The sequence below is a fragment of the Amphiprion ocellaris genome, chromosome 3, assembly GCF_022539595.1.
Source record: "Amphiprion ocellaris isolate individual 3 ecotype Okinawa chromosome 3, ASM2253959v1, whole genome shotgun sequence".
Lineage (NCBI taxonomy): Eukaryota > Metazoa > Chordata > Actinopteri > Pomacentridae > Amphiprion > Amphiprion ocellaris.
This window is the reverse complement of record NC_072768.1, coordinates 5,068,293-5,090,415: the sequence shown is the minus strand read 5'-3', so window position 1 is coordinate 5,090,415 and position 22,123 is coordinate 5,068,293. Positions and strand designations below refer to the sequence as shown.

General features: G+C 41.7%; 1 protein-coding gene across 3 annotated transcripts in view; it reads left to right on the top strand.

The window, feature by feature from the left end:
• furinb (furin (paired basic amino acid cleaving enzyme) b) overlaps window positions 1–22,123 on the top strand; it is an 84,253-nt gene extending 62,130 nt beyond the window's left edge. For all 3 annotated transcript variants that reach the window (XM_023261930.3, XM_055008972.1, XM_023261937.3), the window contains exons 7-16: window positions 2,211–2,299; window positions 4,763–4,935; window positions 9,239–9,451; window positions 11,491–11,591; window positions 13,262–13,365; window positions 15,732–15,849; window positions 16,083–16,262; window positions 16,489–16,616; window positions 17,248–17,376; window positions 19,917–22,123. In XM_023261930.3, coding sequence (XP_023117698.2) covers window positions 2,211–2,299; window positions 4,763–4,935; window positions 9,239–9,451; window positions 11,491–11,591; window positions 13,262–13,365; window positions 15,732–15,849; window positions 16,083–16,262; window positions 16,489–16,616; window positions 17,248–17,376; window positions 19,917–20,626 — 1,945 coding nt within the window. In that variant the 3' untranslated portion in view covers window positions 20,627–22,123. The remainder of the gene's footprint in view (window positions 1–2,210; window positions 2,300–4,762; window positions 4,936–9,238; window positions 9,452–11,490; window positions 11,592–13,261; window positions 13,366–15,731; window positions 15,850–16,082; window positions 16,263–16,488; window positions 16,617–17,247; window positions 17,377–19,916) is intronic.

Genomic DNA, 22,123 nt, shown 5'->3' with positions numbered 1-22,123 from the left:
CTAAGCTGTTGTACAATGTACAAAACGGAGAATTAGTGGGTGGGTAGTATATCACGGAGCTACAAAGTGTAATCAGAATCCCAGCTGGGGGTGTACCCATGCTCTGACCCTGTGAAACGACTTTGTCCTCTGCCTCATCATCAGTGAGGCTTGGAGATCAAAAAGAAAGTCATTTTTTTGGCTCTTTTAAAGTAGCACTGTGGATGTAATTAGCTTTGTTCCGATAACATTCATGCTGCTCGTCCCAGCGATGGGTGTGAAAGTGTGTGCTTCCTAATCAGATATCTGCACTGCAATCAGGAGACAATCTTAATGACCTGTGTTAAATGCCAAATGCTCATTGTGTCCCTTCCATTCACATTCTGATCACACCGGTTCATCCCCAAAAGTCAATGAAACAAGTTTAATCCATTTCACTAATGATCACTTTTTCTTGTCTCGAATCATGCAAAGTTGAATGAGACCTTGATTATCTTTTGTAAGACCACATCTGATAAACATCTTGACAAAGTGCGTTTTTGCAGGTTAGAGTGGGGGTTTTTTGTGTTTGTGAAGTGTTGGTGTGTTTGACATCTCCGCAATGCTCTATGGGGAATCTGTCTGATCTGTGAAGCTCAAGAGCGGTTGAAGGAATTAATGAGACACACATTGAATAATTCATGTACATCAATAACGTCTCATATTTCATTTGGGTAGCCTGTGGCCAGGGACGCTCATGGTGAAGTTAGTTTTAGACAGGTCTTTGTGTTTGTCCTCAGGTTTCAGTTCAGTCATTTTTGATTGGAAGACCCTGTCTCCTGTAACCCTGAAGCCTGCCCTACAGGAAAAAAAGATTTCTCAAGTAGTTCTTCCGAAATTTTGCAAAAGTCAAAAAAGGAGCTCTTTGAAGTGCTTGAGCTTAACCAGATATTGTAGGTTTGCCATTTATCACAAGCACCAAGCTCTCGAATCTTGTACATGCTAATGGAAATACATATAAGGCTGTTAAATTTTACGCAAGAGTAAGCGATTCTAATTTAGTATGCTTTCTGTCAAATTCAGCCAATATGTCCTCCCTGTCTGGTGTTCATACAAAGCCCTGGCTTTGCAAATGGGAACCAGACAATAGTGCTTGGAATGATCCACACAACATTATTCAAGCATGTCCTGTGTACACATCTGAGCTTGTGCAAAGGGGTGGAGAGGAGATAGGGGTAGCATGATAAATCTGTCACATGCCAACTATCTAAATATGCAAACTAGCTCAATATCAACAATTGTATTGCAGAATTGGTGACTTCACCTTTAAAACTTGGTTTAAAATTTGCAAGATTTCTCTGTTACATGGAAATCCAGGCCAAAATTAGTAGCAATCAAAGTTAATATTTTTTGAGAGTGAACCTGCTTTATTGTCACTGTTTCACTTCCTGTCTGATTAGTGTCTGAACTGTTTCCAACTGTAAAACTAACTTTATGCAGCAGCAATGCTATAACTATAGCTGTAAGGAAAAAGCAGATGAGGGAAATTTCTCATGAAACAATGAGCAACTTTGGCAGACAGTATAGTGCTGTTTAGTTTCTTCATTGTTCAGTGACAGTTCTGATTAGGAAATGTGTTTTCAAGGCCTTTAATCATTGAACGGGATCAGAAGGAAATAATACAAAAGTCAAACATTATTGTCATCACTTTACTTATCAAGTGGCAATCTCACTTTTATCTCCACACACACACTAATGCTCCATGTGGTGATTGTTCCTTTGTATGTATGATTGAGGTAATTATGGTGTTTACAGCTCCTCTGCGACCTCTAAATTTAACAGACCACAAATACAAAAGCAGCAAGATTTTTACTTGTTGCTGCTTATTGTGCTGCGTCAAAGAGAAATTTCATTTGTCCTCGATTCTCCTAATTGCACATTATGTTCTAGACAAAGGTTGTAGCTTTCTGTCTTGTTCTTAAAATGTAGAAGTGTCTAAATGAGTAGCCCTTTAACAGGGAAGGCAATCTCAAGCTTTTCTACGCCGTTTGTTCCAGCTGTAAAACAAGTCCTATGCTGTTACAAAAAGGTCGATGGGTTTATCTTTTGACTCTTTTTTAGCAACACTTCAGCTACAGTATTGCTTAAAAGCCCTGCACAGTTTAGGGACTTTAAAAAATGTACTGCTTTTTTACTGACTCTACATGTTCATTGTTAATATTCTTCATTTATTCTCATGTTTCTCTTCCCAGACATGGAACTCGATGTGCAGGAGAAGTTGCAGCTGCAGCCAACAACGACGTGTGCGGCGTCGGTGTGGCTTACAATGCTAAAATTGGAGGTGAGTGAAGCGTATCAGTGATATTTTTAATTAGGCACAACATTTAATTCTGATCTTATTAATTTAAATGAGATGAATATAATTGAATTCTAAATTAAATGCAGAATAAAATTCAAAGTAAATTTCTCCCATCTGGGATCCTTTTAGTTCGGGACTTGAGTCTTTTTTACAGGAGCTGTGTCTGTTAGAGGCCCAGTGATAGATTTAAAAGCCGATATCCGTAAGGTTTTTTTCCGGACCATTGGCTGTCACTTACTGACTGATTGACTCTGTATTGTTCAGACATGCCGGTGAGAGTGCACTGCGGAGATGGGCAGTAGCTTGCAATCAGTAGTTCTGTGCACTGAGAAGAGCAGCTTTTGATCATTTGCTGGAGTTTTTTCGTCTGGATATAAGTAGATTTTGATTTTATTAAGACAGCTATGTTCCCATAAAAGAAAAGTATGACCAAAATTACTCTTGTTTGTTTGTTGGTTTTATCTAAATTTATCTACGACAGCATGAATCTGAAGTTATTCATTACTATAAGCTACACTCTAGCACCTGCCTTTCTTTGGCTGGTAGCCTGAAGCTCTGGTCCTTCTTTCTCCAATTAGATAAGAAGCAAGTTTAATTTTTAAATTGTCCTTTTTTAGTATTACCTGCACATTGCTGCCAAGAAAACTGAACGCACAACCCAGGGTACATCTGTTCATATTACCGTGTACATCATCCGCCTCAAAATTTGTTCAAAATAGGATTGTTTGGGCAGACTCCTGTTTAAACAGTAATAAAACTGTCAGCATGTGCAGATGTGCATTGAGTAAGATGATATGTAGCGCAGTCCTGTTAAATTAAACCAGTAACAAATCAAGTCTGAAAGGATTTTTTTGTCTCCTCTGTTTTGTTTTGTTTTGTTTTGTTGTTTTGCACTTGATGAAGTATTCCAAGGTGGCTTTTAGTAACTTTTGTCATCAAACAATCTGTCAATGCCATGACGGCAGCCAACAAGACTCAGCGGAGCCTGCGGGGCCCTGAACAGTCCCATTCACAGATGTTACTCATAACTCTCCTTCTCTGTCTTCATTACCATTCATCTCCCGACAGAAGCGCGCATTGGCCCTGTTCTCCTAAACTGCTCCTCTGTGAATCTGTTCACGTCACAGGGTCAGCGCATTGTTTATAAACAGCTGTGATTTGCTCCCAAACGCTCGTGGTATGTGTGTGCACGTGGGAGCAGAAGCAGTCGTGTTTGTGCAGATGCAAAAATGCACATATCCTTCCAGAGTAGTGATTAGTGGTAAGTGTTTAAAACCTGTAATTGACCCCACTTGGCACTCCCTGGGTTTCCTCTGTGTTTCCCTTCCACCTACTGTAACAGTTTTTCGTCTCGCCGCTGCTTCCCTACCTGCTTTCTCTGACTTTGTGAAGCTGCAGGGAGCTCGCGCAGCAGCGTCCTTAATAAGGAATCGTCAAGCCACAGGACGTTGATGAGGATTGTTACGACGGTAATTATCATTACCGATGCAGTGCAGCCCTCGCATAACGATCACCGAGCAAACGTCGTGCTTTATGTCGCGTGTTTACCCCAGTTAAGTTTGTTTCAGGCTACTCAGTATTCAAACTTGTGTTACGCCAACAGAGTAATTACTGCTTTGGCCACATCCCCACTGGCATCTGTTTGCGCCTGCAGGGCCAAGAAGGTCGTCTAGAATGGATTATTTAAGTCTTAATGTGGATGTCGCCAGTCATAGTGTTGGGACTGAAGTCTGGGGGTCCTCTACCAGTAATGGGCCCTATTTGAGGGTGGTTCATTTCACGCCTCTCTCCAGCCATTAATGTTCAGAGGAGTGATCTGAGGCTGCTCACTTCAAAGGCTCAGACAGGGTTATGTTCAGGTATGATGAAAGGTGACATTCGGTGCTACCCTGTGGACACACCAGTCTGTTGAAGCCTCTGTAAACTCACAGCTCATTTCTGTCTGTGTGTGTGTGCACCTTTCTCTCGTCTGCAGTCTGTTAGACTCGTCTACTCGTCCTCTCTGTATGGTCAGCGGGGTCAGAAACTTTGATTTAACAACCAGCTGGGTTTATGTTTATGCAATGGTTAAATAATGTCGTGTCTGTCAGAGCAGCATCTGTGGGGGAAGCCTTGTGCGCTTACTCATTAAAACTGGAATTCTGTGAAGTCTTTGGTTTCTCCTGTGAAGTCTTTTGTTTCTCCTGTTTGCTGTTTTATTGTGTTTTCCTTTTTGTGGATGCAGATGAAATGAGAATTTGTGTTCCAACTCATTTCTCTGTCTTTTTATGGTAATTTTTCTCTTTTTACTATCTCTTGCTGTTGTTTTTTGTCCCTGGGGTTTTTTCATTTCTTCACCCATCTGATGCTAAAATTCACCAGACTCTACCATCTGTCATTTCATTGCGCTTTCTTCACCACTTTTGTTGTTCAGTGACCTCATCTGCACTTGCATTCTTTCAACAGGAGTTCGTATGCTGGATGGGGAGGTGACAGACGTGGTGGAGGCTCACTCTCTCAGCCTCAACCCTCAGCACATCCACATATACAGTGCCAGCTGGGGCCCAGAAGATGACGGCAAGTCGCTGGACGGCCCTGCCAAGCTGGCGAGGGAGGCTTTCCTCCAGGGAATCACGAAGGTCAGAAAGCACAAGCTTGAACCTTTCCTCTACTAATTTCTTCTGTTTCCTATTTATGGTATCACTATTAAACTCACATCAGCTCTTGAATGCAATAGGTCAACATTTTAGGAGACATTTATTCACTTTCTTGCTGAAAGTTAAATGAGAAGGTTGATTCTGCCAATTCGATCAGCTTAGAATAAACACGAGAGACATTGGAAAATAACTTGGAAAATCTGCCTTCTAACATCTCTACAACATTTTGAAGTTACCATATATGGTTCCTTGCCCGTTAGTGGTATAAAAAAAACATCCAAGAAATGTATACATCATCACTTAGCACAACTACTCAACCATAAAATGTGTGAGTTTCGTCAACTAACCACTGTTAGTTTTGACGTTCAGACCGCAAATATGGAAGAGGACCGAGCCACGAGTCCGTCTTTTTCCAGCTATGGAGAAAAGAGAAAATTTGATTCGTTCCAGGCATCTGCTGATTGGTCAAGTGCCATGATGTGGTGTGCTGTAACGTAGAGTGATCTTCCCTGATTGGCGGGAGCAACGCCATATTTAATGTGTGCAGAAGTTACCAAATATGATCACTTGCCCAATATATTTTCTATAAAAAGTGAAAAGTTGCAGTTGTAGGGATGAACCTTTTTTTTTTTTGCCGTTACTGTGTCAACATCTGCTCCCCTTCACACAGTATTTCCTGTGCCATAGCCGAATTCTGGAGATAAGTGGCTGGAAGTAACTGAGTGGGATTAGGAATAAGTTTGGGTTCAGGTTTGGACAGGAGACTACTAAATTCCTGGAGTCCCAGCTGAATTTTCATTTTTAAAATGAGATATCAAATGTTCTTCTGTGAGATTCAGGAGTGCTGGTAGGTAAATATAGTTACCATTGGATAGAGCCAGACTAGCTGTTTCCTCTTGCTTTCTGTCTTTATGCCACATTGAGTGAGCAGGCAGCTGGCTCCAGCTTCATACATATTTACTGCATAGACTTGAGAGTCGTATTGATCTCCTTACCTAACTCGCTACAGGCAAACCAATAAGTGTATTTTCCAAAATGTTGAACTATTCCTTTGAGGTGACATATACACATAGCAATTTCTCTCATGTCAGCAACAAAGGCTGTTGGAAAGTTTGTTGTTCAGCAATATTTAAGTATCCCTGTTACATAAGTTAGAGAAAGTCTGCACATTTTTCCATCCAAACAATCACACTGTTTTAGTATTTAATGGAAGATATCTCTCTGAGACGCGCTGTGGAAAAGGACAAACTCAAGGTGACTTTAATTGCCCACTGAAAAGTAGAATAAAACATTAAACTGTATGGGATATTTTCTAAGTCTAATGCCATCATTTCTCATGTGTCAGCGTGCCACATCAAAAGATGTTAGCAGAACAGCTAAATGATAAATGTGAGATGGGAGAAAATAGAAACAGAGCAGCAGTCACTGAACAATAGTTAGATTCAAAGGCAGCTGTAATTGGCGTGTAAATGAATGAAGCTGCAAAATTTGCTGTGAAACGGTGTGATTCATATATCACACCCCAAAATGTGAAATGCTCCATATATCATGGCGTGTTAGAGGAAAAATTGCCTGACAGCAACACAACAGGACTCTTCTGGTTCGGCGTGTGTTTTTCTGGCAGCCAGATAACCTTTGGCACTCGAGTGTTATCGTCTGGCCTCTCTAACCTGCAGCAAAAGCAGTGTCACGTCATAAATTAGCCTGGAAGGTTTAGGAGTGTTATGTACAGCTTCAAGACTCTACTGTTAGGATTCAGAGAACATCAGAAATGAAGCAGAGGCATGTTTGTCCCATCTTCTGAGGAGATGTCATTTTTGAGATGGGGGAATGTAGGAATCCATCAAGAAAATTAAATAGATAATCTGTCTAAAAACATTCTAAACAAGCTCATTTAAAGTCTATGTTAGGGTCCAATTAAGGTCCTTTTGTACACTGATGAGCTGAACATTTCTCTGATTAGCCATGCCAGGAAAGATTGTGTTGCGGCAGCAGTGATAAAGAAGCGACTCCTCCAGTATCTTTGCTTTTGTCAAAGCTGTAACCAGCTCCAAGATACTGACATTTTTTTTTTTTTTTTTAGCAACCAAGCGAGACTCAAGCAGACAGAGAGCAGAAAAGACAATCACAATCTTAAACAAAAGCAAAAGAAATCATTCCTGCATTTTTTTCCATCAAAAACTGAAAACAGCTTTTCGTGTATATATTATGTATATAACCTTTGTTGTGTTGTTTCGTGTATCTGTGGGTGATATGGTTTACATCTGTTTTTTCTCACCTTTTTAATTTTTGTATTGCTATTAATTGTGTTGTTTTCCTGCTCTCTGTATGTGGGATGTAAGAGAGATCCCTCTGCTTTCTTTTATCTCTTTCCTTTCACCACATCAGTGGTATATAGACTGTATATATTTTTTTTATATATATATATATATATATATATATATATATATATATATATATATATATATATATATATATATATATATATATATAGTGTTCTTGTTTTGTTCTCCAAAAGGAATATGTTATCCACCCCCTTGGTTCAGACTGGAGGTGGAAGAAGAAGTTTTTCACACTCACTTGTATTCTGGACATCACAGCGCCTGAGTTGCTGTGTTTCATTAATTAATTTCATGTCATTCAATATTTTTATCACAAGGTGTAATAAATACTCAATAGAAATGTGAGTTATGAATGAATTCTCATGATAAAAATGCCTTGATTTATTGAGCATTATGTCTGAAAAATAGAAGCGTAGATCAATGACAAAGACAGTAAAGTTGAGCAAAAATCAAAGACATCTGCAGCTGAATTTTTGTGTTTACATGAATACAAATATGTCGAAACACGTCCACAGATGTGCACCCAATGAAAGCCAATTAAAAAATAAGACTGAGTAAGACCTTAAGAAAAGGACACTGAGGTTGTTGTCCACCCAGAGGCTGCTTGAGAGCTGTGGAGTCCTGACAGCAGATGCCCTGCTGCCCTCTGTCTCCGTCTCCAGCCCGGCCCCGGGGACAGTCAGCACGAACTGGTCAGCAGACCTCAGGCTATAATCAGCAGCATGTTCATAGAAAGAAGGTCAGCAGTGTAGGAAGAGAGCCAACCCACCCTTGCTTTAAAAGCAGGAAAAATCGATTCCAATGGCCTTCAGTAACCAGAGCAGGGAGGCCAAAATTGAGAAAATTTGCACAAATATTCTACAATTTGTAAACATTGTGGCAGCTAAAAGAGGTCTGGGTCTTTCCAGCAAATAAGGAATTCCACTAATCTAATCAGTGGAAGACAAATGCATGAATAAGGGTTTGTGTGTCTTGGAACAAATGGAGCAATTTAATCTTGGTGGAGTTCCTGAGGTGACAAAGGACACTCTATGTTACTTTGCTAAAATGGTTGGTGAAGTTTTAATCCAAATCATAAACCATCCCTAGATTTCGAGCCTGCTGTTGGCTTTCCAGACCCAACTGGACTAAATGTATGTCTCATATACTGTGTGTGTTTTAGGAGGCTCAGTCTCACTGCCACATATTATGTTGTCATTTATCAGCTCTGAAACGATATTCAGTTTGAGTAAATTTGGTAATTACATTTCTGCTGTTTGTTATCTGATGTTCTGCCGCAATAAGTCGTCTGACATTATGATGTATTAGTAAGAACGGTGCCTACAGCGGTTCAGTGTTTCTGAAGAAAAAGCACATAAATGACAAGGCGTTTAAGCAGTGAGACAAACGTCTTTGTCAAAGGCAATTTTTCACACTTTAACCAGCTCTTGTTAGCCTTTCTCTTAAACGCCTCTATTCCTGGATTCACGTTCAGTGAAGATATATACAGACAGGTGACAAACTGAATAAAAATTTAAATTTTTGACCTCTACAGTGAGGGGATTTAGTGGCTCTGTTATGATGTAGGGAGAATTTTGCTGGCATGGTTTGTCCTCTTGGAGGGAAGGGTAACTGTGAATCAATACAAAGTTGTTCTGAGTGATCACCTTTATCCTGTGGTGAAATATATCTATCCTGATGGGAGTAGACTCGTGCAAGATTTATATAGATAATGAGGGACCACTGAATGATCTGATGAGTTAGAAAATGATGTGAATCATATGCTATGACCTTCACAGTCACCAGATCTTAACCCAGTTGAACACCTTTAGGAGTTTTTGGACCATCATCAGAGTTCTTTAGATTTGTAGAGTCAGTGCCAGGGTGCCACATGGTGCCCCAACGCCTTGCTGACTTACTCTTTCCTTTAATTTTTCCCCTCTCTGTATGTTTCTATACCACAGGGACGCAGCGGGCTGGGCTCCATCTTTGTTTGGGCCTCGGGTAATGGTGGCCGGGAGCAAGACAGCTGCAACTGTGATGGCTACACCAACAGCATTTACACCCTGTCCATCAGCAGCACCACACAGTCCGGCAACGTGCCGTGGTACAGCGAGCCCTGCTCTTCCACCCTCGCTACCACCTTCAGCTCTGGAAACCCGGGGGAGAAGCAGATAGTAGGTGTACACACATGTGTTCAAAGACGCTTTGAACATCTCAGGTTTTGTGTGGGATTGTTTGTTTTTGCTTTGAACCTTGAGAACACTGTAAATGTCAGATTTCAAAAAATAACCGTACATCTCACACTTACCAAAAGTTGATGCTGGGACATCTAGCAAGAAAGCTGCTTTTTGAGTGTATATTCACATTAATCTTGTGTCTCTCAAATCAGAAATAGACATCAAACTGTCAAAATCACAGTGACTGATGTATAACATACAATAAGAAAAGCTGACAAACACTGGGAGATGCCACATGCTTCCTTCAAGCTGCTTGTCAGCTGAAGAAAGAGTCGCCTCAGGGACATAGAATAGCATAAAACAACCATAAACCTGCCATTCTCTCCAAAATACACCAGAGGCGTGCTGCAGGCAAGCAAACGCAACTCATCAAATGGGTGAAATTGAAGTCACTTTCAAATATACAGCAGCACTCAATTTGTATTGTTCCCTTCACAGTCAGAGGCTGTCATTTGTTGTGTTGAGGAGTTCACACTGTTTTCTTTTGTCCAGAACTAGCATTTATGTTCAATTTGTCAGATTTCTGTGTTTCTTACATTTTTAGACCAGGCACTCAAACAAATCCAACACAAACTAGCATGTTGCTCATTCAGTGGACAGATTTTGCCACCTGTCATCCCGTTAGATTACTAATATTGACAGCAAGAGCCAGAGAAAAACAAATGTAAATTCCTGCTTCTCTAGCTAAGCGCACTGGCTCTGACTGCATTCTGCAATAACTAAACTTATCTAGTTTTCACACCTAGAAAGAACAAAATGTGGCTATTTTCAAAAATAAACACATTACCACCGAGTGGAAAAAATCTAATGTTCTCTAATTGCCCCTCAAGGCGCTGTGCTTGATACAGCCTTATCATCCCAGAACAACAGCAAATCAAAAAAGTGTATTTTCACCAAATATGGGTTATTAATGATCAAAATGTGCCATTAGAGGACTGATGGTTGCTTTTATTACTGGATCCATGGTTCAGTTCTTGTAATGTTTCAACTAAATGCTTTGGCAATTATGTCTGCAAAAGCAAAACCATTACCAGTACAGAGCTGTAGCTATTAATATTTTCAATATTAATTAATATTTTAATCATCTTTTCACTCATTTCATTGCTGTAAATTCTTTTTTCTAAGTATGAAATGTCAAAGTGTGATGAAAACAGATATCACAAGTTCTTAGAGCCATAGATGATGTTGTCAGATCACTTGTTTTGATTCCCAGTAGACAGTACAAAACAAAAGCGTTGTAAATCCTTACATTTAAAAATCTGGCACCAGCAAATAATCTGAATTATTTTTGATAGTTGATTTCTCTGATCACTTGATCATTGACATAATTGACTTTAATTATTTTTAAGCACCAAACCTTTGAAATATGACTGTTTCTGTGTTATTTTGTCGGGTTCAGAGACCTAACAGTTGGCCTGTGCTCACACCTTCTCTCCTTTTGTTTACTCTTCTGACACGCAGACATCGTTCCACAGATAATGGTCATTAGTGCCACAATCTGTCGGACCAAAAGCTGCAACACCAAGAATCTGTCCCTGACCTTCACAGCCCACCTTGCTTCTGGCTTCTTTGTCATTTCTGACATGTCCTCCCCATGACCCAGACAGACCTCGTTAGCTTTCTGGCACTGGCAGAGACCGAGAGCAGAGATGTACCTGGAGTGCTAACATACTTCGTCTCAACACCGGCCGACCTGGACGGGGTTGATTGGCTGACATTCACTGCCCCGACTGTGACCCCCTTTGGCAGGCATCCACAGACCCGAGATTGAACTTACTCATTCTTTTCCTCCTCCTCTTCCTTCCATCTCAGATAGCTTCAGGCAGATCTTCCGCTGTCTCGGTCGTCCCCTGTCTAACACGACTTCCCTCACCGTGAGCTTCACTCATGCTGAAGTGGGAAACTCAACGTGTCATGTTAACTGTGTTTCTCCTTCTGTATTTATGTGCACTTCTCTCTCTTCTCTCATCTCCAAGGTGACCACAGACTTGAGGCAAAAATGCACAGACTCTCACACAGGGACGTCCGCTTCGGCCCCGCTGGCTGCTGGGATAATCGCTCTGGCTTTGGAGGCCAAGTGAGTGTAAACGGCAGACTTTTCTTATAACCACGTGGCTATTTTTGTCCCACCCTGTAGCCCAAAGCAGTCAGGGTGCTTTGACATTGTGCAATGGAAAATATAAACCTTTCTTGAATTTGTGGGGAGTATGTGTGTGTCTATGTGGCTTGAACTCACATCTGGAATTGGGATGCGAGACTGCTCTGGGATTCGGCATTGGCCTAAATCCCTGCCCAGAAATTCTTTCCACAGCAAATTAAGCTTTTGATAATCAGTTAATTAGCAAGACAAATCAGCAGCTGCAGCCCACACAGACATCTGAATACCTGTAGGGCCGGTAGTGAAGATTTTATACTTCAGACTGTCTCCCATTATCGCTCAGTCAGGACTCCATGTGTCAGAATCCAAGTTTCTGTCAGCAGCTCTAATGTGTTCTCCATTATGGTCGTATCTTTAGTCATATCTTGCATGTGTTAAGTCAGCCTTATCAGCGAGCAGTCCTCCACTGTGCATAATTCCCCTCATTTCCACATTGGCGATTAGATGACAGGTGTCAAATCATGTCTCCAGCCTGGTTTTCAGCCTTGGTATGTATCCTCAGTCCCCCGCCGGTTTATCTCAGCTCTGTCACCTATGATATCCTAAGGGATGGGCAGTAACTGACAGAGCTCAGGCTTTTACCGTGTAGACTGTCTCGCACTTTTAACACCAAACCAGAGTCAGTATTTGTCACTGAGCAGCAACCCCCCCTCCCCCTGCCTGCACCCCTGCTGACAGGCAGCAGTAATAACAGTGTAGCTAGTTTATCAGACTGGGACCACACTGGAATTCACAGAGATGGAATCATTTAATAGGCAGAGCGTTGTGGCTTTCTGGTGCTATTATTTTATTATTTCCCCCTTCGCTCTTGGCTGAGGTGACATTGAGTGGATCGTGGGGATCTTGTCCATTAATAACACATGAGAGGATGTGAGATGTGAATGCTGATGTGGAGAGTGGCGGAGGTGATGCACCACAGTGCAATTCTGTGTTTCTATTTCTGTCGGCTGTGGCGTTGCACTCAGAAAGCGCTGTGATTCATGGTTTGATTATTCTAACCCACGGAACTGTTTTTTCTCATTGGCGATTTAAAGCTTTCTCTTGACGGATGCTCACTTTTGTGTCTTCTAATAAATCTATATATAAAAGAAACATTTTTACCCCTTCCCCGGGTCCCAGACCTCATTAGAAACTATCATTACAGAGAGGTCCAGACACAGTCCTCCATGGTACTATATCCAATGTTCTACTGTGTTCTCTGACCTTTCAACACAGTGGGTTATGATGGACCTCTAATGCTGGTGTTTTACGCCAATGTTAAAACTTTAATGTGAGTCCATAGTCCTTTGTTATAGTTGAATAGCACATCCCTCAGGGTTTCCTCTATGTCTCGGTATAGGATTTCAAAAGTGTATTGTCGACCTGACTGTATGTGCTCAGATGGATCACATTCTAGGTGTGTCTACAGTCTCCTGACCTTTGCCGTGTCCCATAACTCCTCATATTTCCTCTGCTGTATTGTTGTACAGTTGAGGTTAGCGTAATCTGATTATTCTCATTATGGCCATTCTGTAGAAATTAATATCTCGAGCTATTACATGACAGAAAGTCAATAAGAATGCTTTTCTTTCCTTCCTGTGTGTGTGCAGCATGAACCTCACCTGGAGGGACATGCAGCACCTGGTGGTGAGAACATCGCAACCCGGACACCTCAGTGCCGGAGACTGGAAAACCAACGGAGTGGGACGCAGAGGTAGAGACTGGCTCAGATCATTAGTCCAGATCAGGCACAGATGTTATCATATGTTTGTGTACCAACGCTGAGTACAGAAAGTGTTTTTTTGAAAGCACATTAGTTGTGTTTGAGCACATGAACATCTGTTGTTTGTGTGCTGAAGTAGCTGGTTGACTTGATCATTCCTAGCTACACAGAAAAAGCGTTACAATCACAAATCCAACTGGAATTAATTTGCATTAGTTTTTTCCCTGTCATTCAGGAAATAACATGTCCTGTGTTCTGCTTTGAGAAAAAATCACATACCAGAAGGAAGAAATTGATTTTTCAGATTGTATGGTTTCATGTTGCCACCCACTAGTTTTGTATTCATTTGTATATGATTAGTCTGTGTTGTCTTCGATGGAGAACTTCTACCCTTACAGTCACTGAAAGAAACCGTGCTTGTGTAATCCATATTTATACATACAAAAAAAAAAAGCAGCAACATCAGCGTTCTGTCACAGGCTGACAGACACAACCAGACAGCAGTCTATCACACAATACAAGAGCCACAGACTTTCTGCCTGTCTAATTTACACACATGAACACACAATATTTTGCACCCTACCTTGTTTATAGAGCCACCAAGCAAACATTTACTCTGGGAAAGTGTCCTACTCAGTGTCACTCAGTTTGCGAGCTAGACAGCTGATTAACTGCTTAGCTGCAGCGTATTAAACTGTGTGTAAACATATCTGCAAATGGCCGGTTAGATGCCGAAGAGTGTACTACGAATTGATATTATTGGCTTAGTGAGGTATGTTGAGCCCTAAAGCCAGAGTTTTCAATGTCACGAAGGTGCTTCTTTTTTCACCTGGCTGCATCGCCGTGCTACGTGATTCTGCACAGCTGACCTGCTTCAGAGGAGGTTATGTTCAGAATTTGAGTTGTAAGAAGCGTCTCCTTCTCACCAGTCTTTTCCTGAACATATTCTCCATGCAGGCATAGATTTTCAGCCGAGAGAACACATTACGTTTGCAAACCTGTTGGGCTTCACTGTGCTGAATCAAACCGAGCAGCTACAGTAGAAGCTATATGCATTCAGTTGGTGATGGAGAAAATACATAAATATGTTCTTATTTGCTGTCAAGTGCATTTTCCACTGCCGGTACTGCAGCGAATGGAACACAGATTAGCAAATCGATTAGTCTATTGGTATTCATCACAGATAATCAATCAATAACATGAAATAATGTCAGCGCTTTATAGCTGTATCTATATTTTTAGCCTTTTTACTCTACTGTAATTTCTGGTCTCGCTTCTTAATATGCTTCATTTGTATCCAGCTGCTGTACCATGAATTTCCCCAGTGAAGGATCAATAACGTTTATCTTAACATTAATTTCACTTTGATTTGTACAAAACTAAAATGAATCCCATAAATCCTTAATTATGGAACAGCTTCAGATCTAAAGCTTCATGTTTAAATGTAGAAAGTTTCAAGTTTCAGAGCTATAATGTGCGGACGTCACGCCAGAAATAACCGGCTGTGGAGAATATAAATATAGTCACTTACACGATCAACAATTTTACACCAGCGTTCCTTTCTTGCATCATTCGCAGTAGCAGCGCTTTTTACCATCATAAATTTTATTACTCCTCATAGCTCTCGATTATAACAACCTGTTACTGTTGACTGAAGTAGGCAGCATGCCATCGGTCCATTTTGTACAGTAGAAGAATCAAGTGATGCATCACATGCCTCCTTTTTATGGGAACGCGTACAGAGGCTGATGAAGATAACCTGAGATGATAAAGTTGGTCATCACTGTTGTAATGCCCATTATCTCTGATAGGGGTTTTAGGTTTTGATGAACCAGCTTGCACAGAGTAAGCCAGGCTATGTCAAACTAGCTTCATTCACCCCTGTGGTTTGAGGCCTACAGCATACTGTCTGTCAGTGCCTTTTAAACTACAAGATAAGTTTGTTGACTTTGTCTCTCAGTCACCTTCCTGGTCTCGGTCTGCCAGCTCTTGTCAATCAAACATAGCCATCCCCCTCCAGCCAGCTCAGAAGAAAAGAAAGTTTTCTGATATTTTCCCTTTTTCTTCCTTCTGATAATAAAAAAAAGCCATTAACAACAAATTTGAAAAGCAAGTTTGTATACATTATTATTACTTACTTACTTACTGACTGGCTTCAACGATGGCACCATTAAAAGTTTGTGCGTTTAATGGTTCCACATTTATGATTGTATGCTCAGGACTGAGGCACGAATTCAGCATTACTGTGGAGAGGATTTCTGATTGTCATTTCTGTCTCTCTGCTGTCAATTTATTGCCGCCACCCACCACTGTGTCACTCACTCTGCATCCCTGCACCTTTTTTTTTCCCTCCACAGTGAGTCATTCGTACGGCTATGGGCTCCTGGATGCAGGTGCTATCGTGGGTTTGGCACAGAACTGGACGACAGTGGGGCCTCAGCACCAGTGTGTCAACACAATGCTTACAGAACCAAGGTTAGAAAGATGACTTGGAGCCGTGAGTGTGTTTGTGTGTGAACTACAGTGAGTTTTAGTTTCATTACAAGCACTTGCTGTTCTATCATCCCTCTCTCAGCCTGATAGATGTCTCTGCATTCTCCTCAGAGCCGGGGCGGTTGCTTAAATTTGTAGCACAGTGCTATTGTCTGTATCCATTTCTGCAGCCACACAACATTAACCACTCTCCCCTCCACTTGTCAAACCTGCAGAGACATTGGGAACAAGCTGGTGTTCAGCAAGAGCGTGGATGCCTGCTGGGGACGACCGGAGTATGTCAGCTCTCTGGAACACGTTCAGGCTCGCCTCACTCTCTCCCACAACCAGAGAGGAAAATTGGCCATTCATCTCATCAGCCCACTGGGCACACGTTCCACCCTGCTGTTCCCGAGGTACACAGTAAAACACACCACACCAACAGCCGAGCCCTAATATAAATCTCTCTCTCTTTTTTTTCCCTGTGTTGTTGTTTCACACTCAGATAGACACAATGTGTGTGTATTTCAGTTTTAGTCGTACACAGACGCTCCCACAGGCATACTCTCGGGGAATAAACACTCTTTCTGCATTCAAACACAGAAAAACGGCAAACATTCAGTCTTTTCCTCTTTTATTCAGGCCCAATGACTACTCCTCGGAGGGGTTCAACGACTGGGCTTTTATGACCACCCACTCGTGGGACGAAGATCCTCAAGGAGAGTGGACGCTAGAAATAGAAAACATGGCAGCTAATGGACGTGACTATGGTAACCCCACTCATCATCACTAATTGTTCAGTCTAGTCACATCACGTACCCTACATTCATGCCCGCATTAGCACTGACTTAAGTGTTCTTGCATATTTTCTTGCTCCCGTAAATAGCCACGCTTCGGTTCTTCTTTTTTTCCTTCTCTAATGACACAGTTTGACACATTTTTGTACCGGGGGGAGAGGCTCTCAGAAACACAGCCACATTACAAGTGAACCGCTGCTAGGCAGAGAACATTTCTTTTGCAAGAAAATATTGGGAATCTTTTGATTAGCAAAAACTTCAATATCTTGACAATGTTTTTGTCTCTAACAGTCAGGCTGCATTTTCGGTGCAAATGGCAGCATATTGTCACACAGCATTATCATGTTGAATCCTACAGTTTTCCTTTGGCTTTGTTGACTCAGAGCAGCAGTGGGAAATGAGATATGGATGCCTCTCTTCCTCTGCTGCTGCCGCTCCTCCTCCAGTCTTGCGTTTGGCCCACTCACATCACTTGTTTCCTCTCCTTCCTCTCTCTTATCCTCTTCTCAGTCAGTTCACTCTGTTCCTTCTCTGAGAAGTGCTTAATTGATATTCTTGTCTACCTCTCAATACCCTCCACCATCCTCCTCTCCTTTTCTCTCAGGTGTGTTGAGCCAGTTCACCCTCATCCTGTGGGGCACCGGACCCAGCGTCGTCAACCCGTCATCACCCGACTTCCCACGGCCGTCCAACAACAGCTGCAAGACGTTTGACGCCCAGCAGATTTGTATCGGTGAGGGCACTCGGGGGCTTCTGCTGACACACAAACTTAGAGCAGGAGCCACTTAAGTTGAATGGGCTCGATGCATTGGCACTGGCACACAGTTGTTGTTACAAAACAAGCTTTAGTTCATACCGTGTTGGGCATTTCAGCTCTCTGAAAAGTGAATGTTATGAATACAGATTGGCCATTTACAAGCCTCTTGTGCATCTGTTTATGTGCGCACAATGAACATGCACGTTGCCATATGTCATGTCAAAGTGTGAGATGTAGTGAGAGCAGCAGGGGAGACAAAGACTGCGTCAGTACAACAGGTGCACAGGAGGATAACTTTGTCAAAGAAAGGCAAATGAGGTTGGGAACTTTTTGCTTCTAGTCAGACGCTTTCTTCTTGTGCATCTTAATCATTCCAGACTTCTTAATCTCTTAGATAAAATCTACATTGCATTCATTAATTATTTTTTTTACACCTCATCAGGTTTTCTAATAACTTCCAAGGATTAAACTCCAAGGTTCCTAGGAAGGATGAACGGGAGAAAGGATGCAATATTTAATTGATAAAATTGCTACAACTTCAATTGACTGCTTGTGGCCTTTGTTCCGCAAATTAGCTGTCTTGTCGGTGCATAGGAAAACAGTGGAAAATGCAAAAAATGGTCTTCCAGTGCAGCTATAAATTACAGGCAGGCGTATAATTGAATCAATATGAAGAATGAAGTTCCCAACAAAAAACTGGATATTAAAATCAGCGGTGGTCAGATTGATTCCTCCATTCCCAACGTTTCTGTTCCAGGATCGATTCTCATATTAAAAAACTGATATCTAAACTCAGCAACTGGGTGTAAATGTGTATTTTATTATCAACGGGGGAAAGAGTAGAAAGTAGGTATACGCTGCCAGCAGGATCTAGTCAGAACAGCACCTAGTTGATAGAAACTACTTCTGTGTCTGTCATGGTCAAATGTGAAATACGGTGCTATAAATGCAATCTTAAGAAAGCAACAAAGGTGCTGCTGGGCTGAGAGCCTTCTATTCTATCTCTCCTATGTTTTTGCAGTCACAGGCATTGTCCTGATAGAGAGAGGCAGAGTGTAGCTATGGTGACACATATCACGATGATTCATGACCGTCAAGGCTTCGGTTTGTGTGTTGATGATCAAACAGCAGTTCTTTTATTCTTCAAACTGCGGAATGCTATTTTTGTTGATGTAAATACGTGTGACAGTGCAGTAAATAAACATGATTGTGAAGTAAGCAGAAAATAAAACACCACAATAAATAGCTATAGAAAGATCAGTGCTGCAGCTTTTTAATTTGGTTTGGAGTGAGATTTGCGTCCCTGGAATCACCTCACATTGATTCTCTAAATATTTCTCATTTGTGCTATTTCCAAAGCTCCGAATGTATTCTGTATACTTTAACGATTGCATATCCATTTAATGCTGTTTACTGTAAAAGCAGTAAAACCCACCTAACTGAATTTAGGCCTGTAAGCTGCCAGCGATGTTCACTTTACCCAGTCCCATTAGTTCTGACAGCTTACAGATATTTGACTGATTTTTTATGGCATTTATGTATTCCATTATATATTTCACTTGCATTTATTTAATTTAAATCAAAATAACACAGCATTTTGTATGAAAAAAAGCAGACCTTTTAACCTGTTGACTCCTCTCCTCTTCTAAAGTAGCTGTTTTATCCTGAGAGGCTGCATACAAAGCTAAAGCTAAACAAGACTTAGCATTCAGCTCAGTGTTGCTCAGTCGGTTTACATTCTGTATTTGTATAGTTTGTATATTCGCTGCCAACACTCACATGATGCCAATGAAACAGCTGTAGCCTCCTTCTTATGTCGCTTTTCTGAACACATGAAGCTTTTGTACACAACAAGTACCGGTCCTGGTACTGCGGATAACAGTCTGGGTGATAAATGCTGTTGGACTGGAAAGAGAAAGAAAATAGCATCACACATCACTAATTTAAATGTATAAATGGGTTTCATTTCTTCCAGCTATTGGGATTTTAGTGGTTCTCTTTTAATTTCCTCTAGAAATTAAAAAGCGCTTATGGACTTGGCCAGCTGCTTTGTACACTACCTGTCACAGCATTTCTTATGTTTTTATTACATTAACTTTCAAGGACTTAGCAAGAATGTATTAGAACTGAAATGATTAGTTGAGTAATTGAAAAGTCAGTCGTTTACTGAATTTGGATTTGCAGGTTTTTCTTGTCCTACATTGTCCATCTAAATATTTCTGGCTTTGGACTGTTAGTCCGGCAAAACAAGTCATTTGAAGACATCGCTTTGGGCTCTTGGGAACTGTGATCGCCATTTTTCACTGTTTTCTGACCGCTTATAGACCATTACTTGATTAAGCAAGAAAGAGAAAGAAACAAATGTGGTCGCTGCCCTAAATTACATTCTGTAGTTCTTTTCAATTAAATGGAAAAGCCTTACGAGTTATTTACGGATGCTATTTTCATTGTGTTTACTGGAAATAAATGAGGAGAATTAACCTCCCTTCTGCTTTTATCTCCCTCTGTCCATGCAGAGTGCAGCCCCGGCTTCTCCCTCTTCCTGCAGGGTTGTGTTAAGTTGTGTCCTCCGGGCTTCACGTCGGGGCAGCAGCTCCTCAACCTCTCCCTGGAGAACTGGGTGGACTTATCCTCCGTCCAGGCCTGCCTGCCCTGCAACCCCGCCTGCCTCACCTGCTCCGGCACCGGACCCACGGACTGCCTGTCCTGCCCGTCCCACAGCCACCTGGTCCTCACCTCCTGCCTGCACCAGAACCAGGTCCAGCGGAAGTCCCCTCTATCAGGAGGCCTGCAGTTTGATGGAGCTCAGCCGGAGGGGGAGATCCCAGCGGCAGCAGACCACCACAGCGGAGAAACCGAAGAGCCTCCAGGTCTCGGCGTCGCTCCGTCCACTCAGCTGCCTGCCGTCGTAGCCGTTCTCAGCTGTGCCTTCATCCTGGCTGCCTTCGTCGGGGTGTTCCTCTTGCTGCAGATACGCTCAGGTGGCGCTGCTTTTGGCTGGAGGACCAAACTGCCCTCTGGGTATTCAGACACAAGAGGGGTGCGGGTGGGCTTTGGGTTTGGCTTCCGCCAAGGACGGGAGAGGAAGGCACGGATATGCTATAAGGGGATCCCCACTGTGTGGGCGGACGAGGACATGATCGCCTATGAGTCTGAATCAGACAGCGAGGAAGTGTACGGTCACAGCGAGAGGACAGCTTTTATCAAGACGCAGAGCTCCATCTAGCTGAACCTGCATCTGATGTTGTGCTTTCTGACACCACAACATCCTGGGAGACGTCAGCATTCAGATCAGACTGATAGATGAAAGAGAACCGCACAGGCTCAGACAAACACAAAACGCAGGCCTTACTGTCCCATCAGCACGCCATCCAAACGCATTCAAGAGTCAATCGTCCGTTTTTTCATGTATTTATTTGCATTTGTTAATTTATCTGATCTTATTGATTAATTCTGTCATGTCAGATGTATTTATTATGCACTTGATTCTTTGTCACCGATTCAAGGTGTTATGCAACTATTTTACTTACTTTTACTTTAACAATCATAACTTTGAGAATATGTTGTCAAGTTCATGAAGGAAGAAACCCAGAAGATTAGTACTGCTCTCCTATAAAGCTGAGAGATTATTTAAAAAAAGGATGGTCACAATCAAAACAGCAGAGACCAACATTTTCATGAGCTTTAGTCCCAAAAATAGTGAGTCCTACATTTTCCAAAACGCAACTCAACAGCCAGTGGTGAATACAAAGGAACTTCAAACTCTAAAAACACTAAAAACTAGCCTGGGTCAGAATTAACGGTAATGCTATCAAAATCTTTGGGGTTTATTTTTTCAACCCCAGACATTCTACATATTTTTCCAGTTAACTGAACTTGATGCGTGAAATTAATCGAGTGCCACTTTAAACCATTATTTTACCAAATATGCGTGTAACTTGTCCCAAATGTGAACACTTGGCTATCAGCAGGCAGAGTTCTAATAAATTGCTGTTGTTCTGTTCCATCAGATTCCCCACAGATTGCCGGCGAGGGGTTGTGAAGTTGAGTGGCTGTTCATTAATAGTAAAAAAAAATTTAAATTGAACATTTCCGCCGTATTACGCCGTCCCAGTGTGCTGCAGAAGCATCCTGCAGGCTGTTTGATAAGCAGGGAGCTGTGGAGGATGCTCTGTTTTCAATCTCGCCTCAGTGGGAATTGCAGCCGCAGCATAGATGTATCAGATACATCACTCACAAAAGCTTACCGACTTGTAGTAGAGCAACACTCCTTTTTAATGACATTAAAAAAGCACTTAGCCCAAAGCTGCTTGGCTGACCTTTTGCAACATTGTCCTACTCGGTTGCTGCTGGTGAGAAATAGGATCATTTTCTCTTCATTTTCTCTACCGAGCGTACTGTATATTGATTTCGGGGCTTCTCTCAGAACATCTTCATCAAGGTGGAGCTCCCTCCCTTTCTGTTTGTGAGCACCATACATCAAGACCAATACATGCTTTATTTTCCGGTGTGTAAAGGTGTAGATGTGCTGCTACTTAAAATCGAATCAAAGCCTTTAGATCTAAAGGCCCAGAATGGTGATTTCAAAAGAAAAAAAGAGGAGATCTTGTATTGCATTTTCTATGTTTGTTTTATATCCTTTTTTAATTTAACAGATAATGGCTGTTAATTTTGTGGAGATCAGTTTCATGCTGGAATAAAAAAACACTTTGGCTGTTGCTTA